This window comes from Lactuca saligna, chromosome 1, assembly GCF_052625555.1.
Source record: "Lactuca saligna cultivar CGN05327 chromosome 1, ASM5262555v1, whole genome shotgun sequence".
Taxonomy (NCBI): Eukaryota; Viridiplantae; Streptophyta; class Magnoliopsida; order Asterales; family Asteraceae; genus Lactuca; species Lactuca saligna.
In genome coordinates, this window is record NC_136417.1 from 31,383,684 (window position 1) to 31,397,615 (window position 13,932).

Consider the following 13,932-nt stretch of genomic DNA (forward strand, 5'->3'; position numbering starts at 1 on the left):
ACTAGTCGCCCACTAATGGCCAATTTTGCTAAATTGGGCCCAATCCCTCTAATGGTCCTTACCCAAAGCCCAAACATCTTCTTGGCCCACATTATCTGACTTCGGATGCCCCCTAAGGCCCCAAGAACCAAGGTTAAATGCATGGCCCAAACCGAGGCCCAAAACTCGCAAGACCCAAATCTGATGAGTACGTTGGGCGTACTCCTATATACGTTAAGTGTACTAGCCAAATGGTGTGTATGTTGGGTGTACCTGCATGTACGCTCAACGTACTCCCTTGTTAAGTCAATTTCCCATTAAGTGCTTAATATTTCGATCCCAGATGCTAGAATCACAGATCCAAGTCCTTTTCAACATATTAATCCATAAAGTCACTGACTTGGTGACTTTGCATGCCGTAAACATGTCCAAACTCCAAAAATGATATTCTACTTCCATGAAAGTGGTCCTAGATCTTGCATGAACCTATTAAGACCACCAAGATGACGACTTTCAGTCTTAGGGAGTCATTTAGCACCAAAGGTGGCAACCCTTAGCCTAGAAATCAGATTTGGACTCTAAGGCTTCAACCTCTAAGTGATCTGAAATGGAACCCTAAACTCGGATCTACTACTTCCCCTTTGATCCACCACCTTGCTATACTCTTTAATTGCTTTAAAATGGCTTTACAATCACCAATATGCTCTCTAATGTCCTCCAAATCTCCAAGAACACTCAAGGGAGGGTTAGGGTTTCATGGTGGCTGAATAAAGATGAGAGGGAGGCTAACATCCAGGGCATGATGTTCTTTGTATAGTGGTATGCCATAAAATTAGGGTTTAGTGTCACTGAACGTACGATAGGCGTACATCTCGTACGCTAGGCGTACGCCTCCAGCACCCGTGATCATTTAATCTTCTATGTTGGGTGTACCCCAGCTTACGATGGGCGTATACACCCAGTTATCACCTTTGCATGCATGGCTGAAATGTAAGTTTTCCCATTCAAGGACCAATTCTGCCAATAACTTCAAAGTGCTATAACTCATTCATTCTAAGTCTGTTTTCGACGAACTTTATATCTACGCAAAGGTGGCAAGATGCCCTATGCTCCCATCTACACACTCGAGTCTTAAAACCTTTCGAATAGAACTTGAGATCCATAAACAACCAAATCGCTTATACCATGGGCTTCCGAGACCGCCACCAAAGTACTTTTCAAAACGAGGTGTTACAACTCTCCCCACTTAAATTGGAATTCATCCTCAAAGTCCATTACGACCAACTACCCCGCAACCTCTCGTGGCGTTCTGATACTCTGAAACTACCTGCAACACAGAATTGCCTGAAATATTAAACTACCCGAAGCACTGATCTGCCTAAAACACTAAACTGCTTGAAACACTAAACTGCCTGAAACACTGAACTATCTGAATCATTGAACTTCCTGCAACACTGAACTTCCTAAGCCAATGAACTGTCTGAAACACTGAATCGTTTGGAACACTAAACTTTCCAAGATAATGAACTGTCTGAAACACCAAATCGCATGGAACACTGAACTTCCTGAAATAGTATGCAGCCACATGGCTCCTTCCCAAAATTCATCGAGACCTCCTTGGTCCCATCTTATCTGAAATGTTGAAGTCCTGTCCGGTTGTCGTTCCAAGAGCAATCTTACAGTCACCCCACACAACTTCCGAATGATATCCTTGTCTGTCAACAGTTGCCACTAAATATCTTGCACAGTGGCTCTAACGATCATATGATATAACTGATCGGGTCCATATGTCGAGTCCTGACGTCACCAAACCCCAAGCTAGAAGTGATTGCTTCATGACCATTGGTAGCCTTCTATCACAATTGACCTTAAGCGGTTCCCTACCTCTTTAATCTTATGAATGTAGTGGCGTTCCCACGGTCTCATCACTGGCTCAACAAGTCTAATTCATCTGGGGAAAACAGAACTCCAATATGTGGTTTTGCCATATCCCTGCTGCTGTATCCGAACCAGTGGGTACTACTATTTTCCTCGGGATCTGCCATTACTCCCGTACTACCTGTCAACCTAGTTGAATCTATGCCAACCATCGTAGGCTTACAACACTCTAATGCTATCTAACAACTTGGTGAATGCTACAGCTACACCCGTAGTCTTACAACACTCTAACACTCTCTGGCTACTAGTGAATGCTACGGCTATACCCGCAGACTTACGACACCCTAACACTTTTTGGCTACTAGTGAATTCTACGGCTACACCCGCAGACTTACAAGACCTTAACACTATCTGACTGCTAGTGAATTCTACAGCTACACCCACAAACTTACAACACTCTAACACTATCTAGCTGATATTGAATGTTACGACTACACCCGCAGACTTACAACACTCTAACACTATCTGGCTGCTAGTGAATGCTACGGCTACCCCCCTACAGACTTACAACACTCTAACACTATCTGGATGCTAGTGAATGCTATGACTACACCCACAGACTTAAAACACTCTCTGAACTCGTGCCCTGACTGGAATCCCCAACCTGATTCCCTAAGGCATGCTATCACGCAACCCTGTTGCATCAGTATCGCACCCATGCTCGTGATCGAAGTGTCACAATGACCCACGAAATCATCTATACCTGCAGGCAAGGTGAGAACTGGAGTCTCACACAACCGTTGTCCGAGAGTCTCGAAGGTTGCCCGCTGCTCAGGCCCTCAATAAAAGGTCACCAACTTCTTGGTCAGTCGGGTCCAAGGAACTGAAATCTTGGAGAAGTCCTATATAAATCTCTGGTAATAGCCCACTAGACCTAGGAAACTCCGAATCTCAGCTGGATACCTCAGAATCTCCCACTGCATCACGACCTCTATCATGGCCGGATTGACTAGTATACCCTACTGGTTGATAAGGTGCCTAAGAGATTGCACCTCATGCAACCAGAACTCATATTTGGAGAACTTTGCAAAAAGTCTCTCCCTCCTCAGAATCTCTAGCACTTCCCTCAGGTGCTCTTCATGCTACTCCTCAATCTTGTAAAGGATTCTCAATCCTTCATTCCATTTAATGGTCGATCTGCTGGCAACCAACACTTACCACTGCTAATGTTCCCAAAACTAACCAGTTCCAAATTTGAACCACTATGGATGACTAATAGAACACCTCACGAGCATTACTCACACTTGCTATAGTGACTGCGTCCTAAGAACCTGCTTTAAAGGGAAACATCTTCGAATTACTACTTTAACATCCAAGGTATGCAGATGGCATATAACTTAATCATAAGCAAGAAAAATAATATATTAGAAATACACTTACTAACATCGATGCAGTACCATAGCAATAAAATCATTACAAAAGGAGAATTTCGATTACATACCAGTGATCTACTGCGGCTCGATCTTGACTTCCTGCAGAACGATGGGCGTTGGATCCTTAACTCTCTGCACCACCAAATCAAGACAATGATAGTTGAAATGACCTGGCTTGTGACAATGGAAACATATCTGATTCTTCTTACAATCCCTATGCATATGCCCTATTTCTCCACATTTGAAACATCTAAACTTGTGACAAGCAAACCCATGGGTTCCCCCACATTTGCCACACACCTCCATGCCTCCCTGATTCACAGCACCCAAATCAGCCAAGTTGGGTTCTCCGCCCTCTTCCAATCGTCCTGAGGTATATGCTCGCTTCTTTTTTCCGAGCTGTCCATCCAAGCCAATCCCCTATTCCCAAGTCACCCTGACTACCCCATCAACCGTCTGAACAGTCGTTTTCTGACCCTGAAACCTGGTGGTCATCCTATCAGTAATACACCCAATAATGTCAGGTAACTCATCGCGTATTGCTTGCGAAACCTCCACAATGATCCAATCATGTAGTGAACTCTCCTGGGGACAAGGTGCGTAACCCACCTCTGATCCCTGATGACAAGAGCTGATAACAGGACCCTATCTTCCGAGGGATCTCATAGATCCATAAACATTGGGCCCCAGCGGAACCCCTAACTGTGCGACGACGATCTCGACCCGAAAGGCCTTGAGGCGGCTATCCAAAAGCTACAAAATCACCTCTTTAATTGTAGCAAAGATCAAAGGAGTCTGATCCAATATACTACGTGTAATCTCGGCTGAAATAAACTCTTATATCTGCTCCCTAAGCCGCTCAGCTCCTGAACCCAAGCATGATCTCTCACCTGTACCAGAATTGCCCACTGGTCTACCCCGAAGCATCACCATATTGCAAGCATACCATAAACACCATCAGAATACTCATCACTACTGAGGGATCTCACACACTCACTACAACTTCCGTGGTTTTATCTCATCCCTTCTTGAATCGAGTACGGATCCTCTGCTTTCAGTAGTACAAGCCCATACTACCTTTCACATCTATCCGTACTTTCTAATGGACCAAACTCGCAATAAAATAAAAAGTTTAGACCTGTGGTGCTAGTCCAAACATTCTTTGACCAAAGTGGCAATTTTAAGCTAATCACAAGACCATTTGTGCAGTTTTGTCGGTATATAATATGGCATTCTACTTTGCACAGATCTGAAGTGGTGTAAAAGGGTATTTGGGATTTTGAAAAAATGTTACTTTATACAACAATTGGAAGCTAATCTCTTATATTTTCACTTGTAGATTATTGATCTAAGGAGTTTGGAGATGTTGATTCATAAAAAAGAAAAAGGTAGGAGCCTAATCTCATTTATTACTCCAGAAAAAAGGTAGAAGCTCATAAGATGCTCAAGGACTGTGCACATAATGTGCTTGTAGAAATGCCCAGGAGCCACGAGGAGAGTATGATGCTAAGGTAAAAAAATCAAATTATATAGAGTATAAAATAAGAATAAAAGTTTCAAGAAGTTGTAAAAGATGGAGCTAAGAAAATATTGCAATGGCATACATTTCTTATTTATCGCCACCTATCACTATTTTTATAAAATCTTATCTGAAAACCACCACTCACCTCCATTGCTGGTAAACAACCCTATATTATATTGTTGTTGAGCTTTTGTTTTTATAATTTGTTCTATGTTTGTAAAGTTTTACCAAGTTTTGTATGTTTTCTAAGGTTTAAGGATGGGGAAGATATGCAGGTATGTATGTTGTTGTGTTGCAAATCTCTCGGCATAAAGTTGTGTTTATGTATAAATCTATGCAGAAACTTTTTGGAGCTCTCATTCTTATTGTTTTGGTATGTTATTATAACCATATATCTTATTTTCGTTTTTTCTTTGTAGGAGATGACAAAATTAATAAAGAAAAGAAAAATGGAACACTCATTATTATTGTTTTGATACTTTATAAAAATATAGTTCCCTAATCTGTTTAAATCTGCATTTATTTAAATTTTGATATTTAAGATTTATTTCTTGAACTCTTGTAATTAGTTTTTTTCCCTTCATAATATTAGTTAAAGAAAGCTCTTAAGTTTTTTGTAACTTTTGGATCAATATGATTTAAGAATTTAGTTGTAATTGAAATAACTTTATTCAGTTTGTTAATTTATTTGCTAATTTTAAGATCTATGTGTTTATCGTGCTTAGTTATTTTGTTGCCAACATTTGTCCTTTTTAAAGTATAAGAACAATGAAATTACTCTATTAATGCTTCAAAGCAAAAAAAATAATAATAATAATAATAATAAATAAAAAATAAAAAAATTTACTTTAATATTATTTATCAATGGTTTAACATTTTTTTTTTGTTTATCGTTCATACATTACATAACAAAACCAACAGATTTAAAATGCAACCATTGATATTAATTTTGTTAATTATAAAATCCAAGAGTAAAAATGTATATGTTTTGGTAGTTTGAAGAAAACTTGAAATGATAAATAACTTTGGTAGTGTAAAGAAAACTTGAAATGATAAATACATAAATAAATAACATGAAAAACTACTAACAATGAAAATGATAATTTAACATCATAAACGTAAAATCAACTCCCAAGGAAATTATAGATTCATGTGGAGTATGATAGTTTGAATTAAAGCATCGATCTTTTTAAATAGATGATGGCTTTTTATAATAAAACTTTTTTGAAAATGAAAAAATATTGTTTTGAAGCTAGGAACAAACTATATCATAACCTTTTTTATAACAAAATTAATTTTTTTAAAAACATCCATAAATCTTAAGATCATAATATTATAATGCATGACGTGTTGGACTTGATGTATTTAATTTTTTTTTTTTTTTTTTTTTTTATGATTTGAAATGTCTTTGAAATGAAACTAACTATTGCAAAGAAAATATTTACCGAAAAGAATTAATCGGTGTACGGTGTGAATATTCACTTAAAGAGCTTTCTAGCACAAAACATTTTGCCAAAAGGCTAAAACAAACTATCACAAAAATGAAACTAATCATCGAATCAAAACTATTTGTCGAAAGAAACTATCTGGCGTTGCCGCATCACGCGGGTCCGCTACTTGTGTGTGTCTATATATATATATATATATATATATATATATATATATATATATATATATATATATATATATATATATATATATATATACTAGCAGTGTACCCGCGCAAAGCGGCGGGGCGTGTAAATTCTTTCGGTGATATGTTTCCTTTACAAAAATGTTATGTTACAAAAGAAAGTACATGTCGAAGACAAAATAATCAAACTATGTTTTTTATTTGGGAAATGAATTCATTTTTTGTTCCTGGACGGTGGGCTTTATAGCAGAGGAGGGAGCAAAGAGGTATATGCGATTGGAGGGATATTTGAATCGACATGCTAAATTTAAGAATATCTAAAAGGGTTCAAAATTTGAATGAATCCGAGATTTGAGGGAACCATATCAAATTGTTGAGAAATATAAGGAGATTTGATGATAAATATTTGAATTCAAAATATGGTTAAAATTTAATATTATTTTATTAATGATTAATTGTACTATCAGCTTCATCATTTGGACGTCTTAAAAAAATTTATTATTATAATCAATCTATTATAGAAATAGTTAGATTTCTTTTATAAGATAGTAAAGATATATATATATATATATATATATATATATATATATATATATATATATATATATATATATATATAAACATGCGCGCGTTAAAATAAATATTTCATTCGTACCTTTATATTATCTTAAGAACTATTGAAAATTTTAAATCAAAAACCAAGAATGTGCTAACAGAATGTATCACTTTAGCCATGATTTAAAATGATAAATAAATCACTTTTAGTAGAAGTGTCACTGATATCAAACATTACAAGCATGGCTTCCAACATGTTCCTTCCCACATCCATAACAAAAATGCTGTCCACATCTGCAAAAAGAGACAAGTCGATCAGTAACATAAATAATCTTCTTCAAAATCACAACCTAAAGCACAATTCATAATATTAACCTGCAAGAAATGTGATGGCAGCCCTCTCGTTTTTCCACAATATAATTGCACCTTGGGCACCTCTTCCATTGTTTGTTCTTGGCAAGCTGCATCAACATTAGATCCTCTGGATTTCTCTCATCCTTGCTTAGGCTCTTAAACTCGTTGCAATCCATGTCTGAATGCCATGCCACCTTACACTGCGCACAGAACAATCTGTGGCAGTTTGGGCATTCCGACGATGTCACAGCTTCTCCACCATCATCCACCAACATGGCTGAGCAATCTTTAAACGGGCAGTAGAATTTCTGAGTACCCAGGATCAAAGACTCGCACAAGGCGTCTTCCCATCTTTCAAGTACTTCTTTTGGGACGATGGATCCACAAAGTTCTGGTCCTATTAGCCGTTTGCATTTTGGGTCAGGACACTTCACCTCCGCCATGTTTTCTTTAATCTTCACAGATACATGTTCGCGTATGCAATCAGAGCAGAACTGATGCCCACAAACCTTTGAATTTGAAAACATCTCTGAATGAGCTTTTGTGTCCATACAAATGCCACAAAAGCTCTCGGGTAATTGGGCTTCTTCAGATGTCTCCATTGGTTGCTTCCTCTTTAAGATATTTGGAGGTTGGGATGTTTCAAGAATTACCGAGGACGATGCTTCTGTTTGTGAGTTTTGCGATAATGATGATGATTCAAATTTTTGTGATGACGATGATGATGATGATGATGATGCAACATTTTGTGATGAAGATGATGCATTTGTTTTGGATACGGAAGATATTAGAGCCTCTTGAAGTTGTAGTTCCTGGGCGTAATTCTCATCGGAGATCGGGAAGATATCACCATCGGCGTCATAGAGAGCTGAGAAGTAGAAATCATCTACATCTACACATTTATCTTCATCTAAAGTGTTGTGTGCATCAGACTGTGAACTGCTAGCCATGTTCTTACGACTGATGCGCTTCTTTGTGCCCTGTAAAATTTGTATCAGAGATACTATTGAATGCGTAATATTAAATTCTAAAAGAAGTTTTGAAACATGAAAGGGTTTATCGTTAGGTGCTAGTTATACTGAAAGGTTTCCTTCACTACTAGAATATTTGGATTTAGCTACCAAAAATTTCCAACGATTTTGTTTTGTTGGAAATTTCCATCTAATTTCCTACACCCTTACAACAAAAGTAGAATCTAACAAAAATCCAACAAAACCCCTATGGAATTAGATACTATACAGAGTCTGTTGGAAGCCCGTTGGAAGTTTCCTACAAAATAGCAACGAACAATTAATTAATATTTAAAATTAAAAACTCTGTTGGAACTTGGTAGGAAATATAACAGCGGGAATGAAAGTTTTTTCCCATCTTTTCTTTTTGATTTTCCCTCTTGATTTTCCCTCTTTGTTTTGCCTTCCCTCCTTTTTTTTAATATTATCATTTTAATAAATATAATAATTAAAAATTCATATTATTATTAATATAAATATAATTATTATTATTTTATTTTATTATTAATGTAAATATAACAAATAATATTATTATTTTTTATTGTTATTGTTATTATTTTCTTATCAAATTTATTTTTATTAATATTTTTAATATATAACTATATTGTTTTATTAAAATTAGGCTTACTATAATTATATTATTATTATCATTGTTATTAATATTAAGTTTACCATATGTATAACTAAAATTAACTAGACATACGACATATGTACACATGCTAATAATAAAAAAATATAAAAAATAATCAAGTTATTAATAGTTATAAGTTTATATAGTAATAATTATAATAATAAAACTATTAATAATAAATCTAATAATCATATTTATGTCACCATATAGTATAATATTATATATATATATATATATATATATATATAATATTTGAAAAGTGTTTTTAATCTTAAACGGAAAGATGCATCACCCACACGGAATCACACTCCAAAGTTAATATATAATATTTATATTTTTTTCTTTTGCTTTCGTTGGAAATTTGTCGGAAAGTTCCGACGAAATTCCCACAAACTCCAAATACTTACTTCTTCCTCTTTTACCCTTCCTCTTTTCTTTTACCTAGCCTTTCTTACTTCAGTCTTATAGAAAACAAAGAATCGGCCATTCTCCCCAAACCATGGTCGGCGTCTCCCCAAATCACCTCTAGCCACCGCCGATTTTCCCCACAACACAACCGTTGCTGCGATAAACCACCATCACAGTCACTTTATGCCGGCGGTGTCTCAGTTGCAGGCGTTTCTTCCCACCGTTGCTGCATCAAACGACAATCACAGCCACTTCACGCCGGCGCTGTCTCCGTTGCCGCAGCCAATAACTTCTAGACCACCACTTGTTTCCGTCGTCGGTTAGTTCAGGTCAGTTGCTAGCTACCACCTCCGCCCCTAACCCAACTAATTTACAAATCAGAATGTATGTTTGAATCTAAGTTCGTCTTAGTGTCTATTATGTATCACCATCTTCACAATCTTATTTGTACAAATTGTTTCATCTATATGTATCAATTTGTACATATTTCTGTTTGTTTGTGCTTATTTGTGCTTGTTTGTGCTTATATGTTTCAGTATGTATGTATATGAACATATCTAGACCTGTTTCCTTTAATAATCTATAACTTTCACAATTATATATAAATCTTGTATTTACAATTTAAAAATCTTTTATTTTCACAATTATGTATGAATCCTGTGTTTATGAATCTATTTCTGTAAATGTAACTATTTTTCTATCCATTTCTGTAAAAGAAAACTAGAGTTGGAACAACATCCAATACTAGTAATTTAAAGCTTTATATAGAAAGCATTCAAACTGGAAGTAATTAAAAGCTTTAATTTATTGATGGATTAATTATTGTGATGATATGTTACATTCTAACATTTGCAATATATTAGAATTACATATCGATAATGGGGCCAAATAGAGAATGGATGTACACAATGAGAGTCGATAGTAATCAGATTTTTAATCCAGAATTTCAATTCTATGTCAAGCAATTCTTGGATTATGCATTTACCAATGTCACAGTCGTCAAATATAGAACTCTAAGAAACGGGTTAGTAGTTTCCGAAATTAGATGCCCGTGTTCAGTTTGCAAAAATTGGAATTACAAGTCGAGACAGATGGTTGAATTTGATATATGTCAAAATGGTTTCATGCCCAACTATTATCAATGGTCTGCACATGGTGAGTTATCTCTTGCATAGGGTTCAAATAACACGGACATACCTGCTTATGGTACCTCTCAGAGTCGATTTATCTCTTGCATAGGGAAAAAGTATGTCTTTAGATCACTTAAATTTACAACTAAATTTATGTTAATTTGTATGTTATATTTATACTTACTGGACTCTTTCAACATTGTAGATTTGGGAGATATGATGTGGTGCGGGCGGTTAGGCGGCTGATAGATCAATATATAGAAGGCTCTTGGATAAGTTTTAAAGAAATCCCTAAAGAAGTGATCGAACATATTTGGATTAAATTCAAGGTGTTATATTAAGTCGAGTGTTTTCAATTTTAACATGGATTAATTATTTGTATATCTTACAATCATTCGTTTTAAATTTACACTTTTAACTTATAGTTTTTCATTTTTACAGACACTTTATGATTGGGATTTTAGAGAGGATGAAAAAGTTAGGGAAAACTTTGAGTTTATCGTCCAAGATCGATACAGAGACCTCATGGGTACATTTAGGAATAGATCAGCAGATATGGCTAGAGCTGCTGGACATGATATCTCACCGGATAATAAAGACTATAATATCATGCAAAATTTTGTACCCAATGGGATGCAATCTCAGAGGTGGAAGGATTTGTGTAGGGTAAGCATGATAATACTTTTTTTTAATTGTTTATTTCTTTTCATATTATTATACATATACTACTCTTTAAAGGAATGGAACACGGATGCGTGGCTGAAAAGATCTGCAAGCGCGAAGAGTAACCGCAATACCGCTGATAGTGGTGGGAAAATAGCAAGACATACTGGGGGTAGTATTAGTTATGATGAGCACCGCATTAGATTCGTAAGTATTCATATCAAATAAATTTTAGTAATATCTTCTTCGTTTAACATAAATTACATCGTTTATACTTGTAGATAGCAAAAAAGGGACGACCACCCACATTTTTGGAGTTGTTCTTGATCACTCATCTAGATAAAACATCAAAGAAGAAATATTTTGATGGAGATGTTGAGGGAAAGCAGTTTTGCACTGAGAGAGCAAGGGAAGCTTATGTAAGATATCTTTATATATATATTTTTTTGTCCCAACTTTTATTACAATAATAGTTGTGTTTTATTTCCTTGTAGGAAGCGTACTCTCGAGCCTTGCTTGAGAAGTATGGGGATGATTTGGTTGATCACCCGATTGATGATGCTGAATTGTGGGCTAAAACCCAAAGGGAGATAAGTGGTGCTTCGAGGAGTAGTTATATCTATGGAGTTGGATCTTCAGATATAAACTCTTTGTTCAATGGGAAATCATCTGTTGGTGCGGGGTGTTCGTCGTCCTATTGTGGGTCTCAACAGGAGGTATATTTCCTTAATAAATATATTGTTTATATTATAGATAAAGAAAGTACATTACTATAATTAAACACTTTGTGAGACATGAAAACGGTCCCTAATATATTTATTTCAAAACAGCCAAGAAACTTAAACTGAGTATTATGTTGCAATTATTAATGAAAAATAAAGTATCTTGTTATTATGAAGAATGTTGTTATAATAAAGTACGTTACTATTATGAATGAAAACAGCCCATAAATAAATAATTCGTTGTTAGAATTTTGTTAAAATAAAGTGTGTTGATATTATGGATAAAAAATAAGTAAAAGACCTATATTGGTAACAATTAAAGTACATTGCTATTATGGAATAAATTTTTGGTATGTTTCTATAATGGATAAAGAATGTTGATATATTGTTTGTTTGTTAATTATATGTTTGTTTTTAGGTTAAGGAGCTACGAAACCAACTTGAAAATGTGGAGAGGGAAAGAGTTTTGATGCAACAAAAACAAGAAATGATGGAACAACAATTGGCTCAACTAATGAGACGATTTGGTAACCCTCCTGAAGACCGATGTTAGTTTTGTTTGGAATATTTTATTAAGCATGTTGGTGAAGTACAAAAATGTAATTGTTTTGGTGAAGTAGTAGATGGTAACTATCATCCGGATGAAGTATTGGTTTTGTGGATATTTAGTAATTACTATCATGTTTGAGGTATTGAATAGTAGTTACCATTTTGGATTTATATTGAATTATTTGTGTTTGTTATTATTGTGGTTTAAAGTGCATATTTGAAGAATTTGTATTTGATTTATAGTTTATTATATAATTTATGTAGAAATGGCATTATTTAGAATTTCATTAATATTGTTAATTTATAGTATTTAAAATAAAAAAACAAAAACAAAAAAAAAAACTGCAACATAATACCTACAGAAAAAAAACATCGAATTTATTTTTTCTAAAAAGGAAGTTTGTTGGAAATTTGTAGGAAAAGTTTGTAGCAATTCTGTTGGAAACAAGATATGTAGGAATTCTGTCGGAAAAAAAGCTGCCATGGGGCTAGGGAAACTTTGTTGGCATTTTGTTGGAAATTTGTTGGAGTTTCCTACGAAATATTTTGTAGGAAATGTGTCAGACTTTTTGTTGGAAGTTTGTAGGAATCTTATTTCCCACAGCCCTTTTTCCAACAACAACTTTTCGTAGGAACTTTGTAGCTAAACTTTATTTCCTACAAAATACCAACAATATTCCTTGTAGGAAACCACCCATTTTTCTAGTAGTGCTTGTGCAACTTCCAATATATCTTTGCTATTTCAACTTTTGATTCCCCCATTCAACGTGAGAACGTTTAACACTTACAAATGAACTGATAATTTTAAAAGATAACAGAATAATTTACCTTCATTAACAAACAACGAACTAACACATGCTTTGGCTTCTATTTCTCTCGAGTTTTCTAAATTAGATTTTTGTTTTGCTCTATAGAGAGGAAGAACGGTTGCATATGGGGTCGAGTCACCAGTTTTTGTACGATCTTCGACGTGATTCTCGGCTCGATTGGTAACAAACCGAACCCTCGTCGTAATCCAAATCCAGATTTCAAATATATTCAACACCTGGCAAAACAGGTCCCTCTACTTCATATTTTGACACTGTTCATCCTATAAACAAAATTTTTTATTATTACTATATAAGACAATCAGATCATTGCTTCTACGAATCAGAACGTGAACGTAAGAGGGAACCTATTCAATTAAATGATCAGAAGCAATAGTTTTGACATCAGTGCAGGGTGTACGAAAGAGGAAGCCAACCAATAAGAAAAACAAAATATATTTTCCATGCGCATTTGTATAGACATAGAGTATTACAGAATGGTTATTCCAATATTCAGTTTGTCAAACTATATTAACAAAGACAACTTGATTGATGATACCATATATAACCACCGTTGTCCTCTAAATTAAACGTAGAGTATAATAAAGTAAAGAAATGGAAAATCAAATAAAAAACCGAACCATGAATTGAAGTACCAA

The 13,932-nt window shown here is 35.1% G+C and overlaps 2 protein-coding genes across 4 annotated transcripts; one reads left to right on the forward strand and one right to left on the reverse strand.

Moving 5' to 3' along the window:
- Positions 1-7,217: 7,217 nt before the first annotated feature.
- Positions 7,218-8,304, reverse strand: LOC145004460 (E3 ubiquitin-protein ligase RSL1-like). Its single transcript, XM_078963390.1, has 2 exons — positions 7,376-8,304; positions 7,218-7,294 (listed from the first exon to the last, which is right to left on the reverse strand). Exons 1-2 carry the CDS (start codon positions 8,302-8,304, stop codon positions 7,228-7,230), a joined length of 996 nt encoding a protein of 331 aa, XP_078819516.1. The 3' UTR covers positions 7,218-7,227.
- A 1,107-nt stretch (positions 8,305-9,411) lies between these two features.
- On the forward strand, positions 9,412-12,661 carry LOC145031218 (uncharacterized). Of its 3 annotated transcripts, none has more exons than XM_078979739.1 (8): positions 9,412-9,732; positions 10,267-10,649; positions 10,739-10,862; positions 10,975-11,199; positions 11,272-11,403; positions 11,478-11,615; positions 11,691-11,912; positions 12,337-12,661. In XM_078979739.1, exons 4-8 carry the CDS (start codon positions 11,059-11,061, stop codon positions 12,469-12,471), a joined length of 768 nt encoding a protein of 255 aa, XP_078835865.1. In that variant the 5' UTR covers positions 9,412-9,732; positions 10,267-10,649; positions 10,739-10,862; positions 10,975-11,058; the 3' UTR covers positions 12,472-12,661. The 3 variants fall into 3 exon arrangements, with proteins under 3 accessions (XP_078835865.1, XP_078835874.1, XP_078835859.1); XM_078979748.1 differs by having other exon boundaries at positions 10,579-10,649; XM_078979733.1 differs by lacking the exon at positions 10,267-10,649.
- The last annotated feature ends 1,271 nt before the right edge of the window (positions 12,662-13,932 follow it).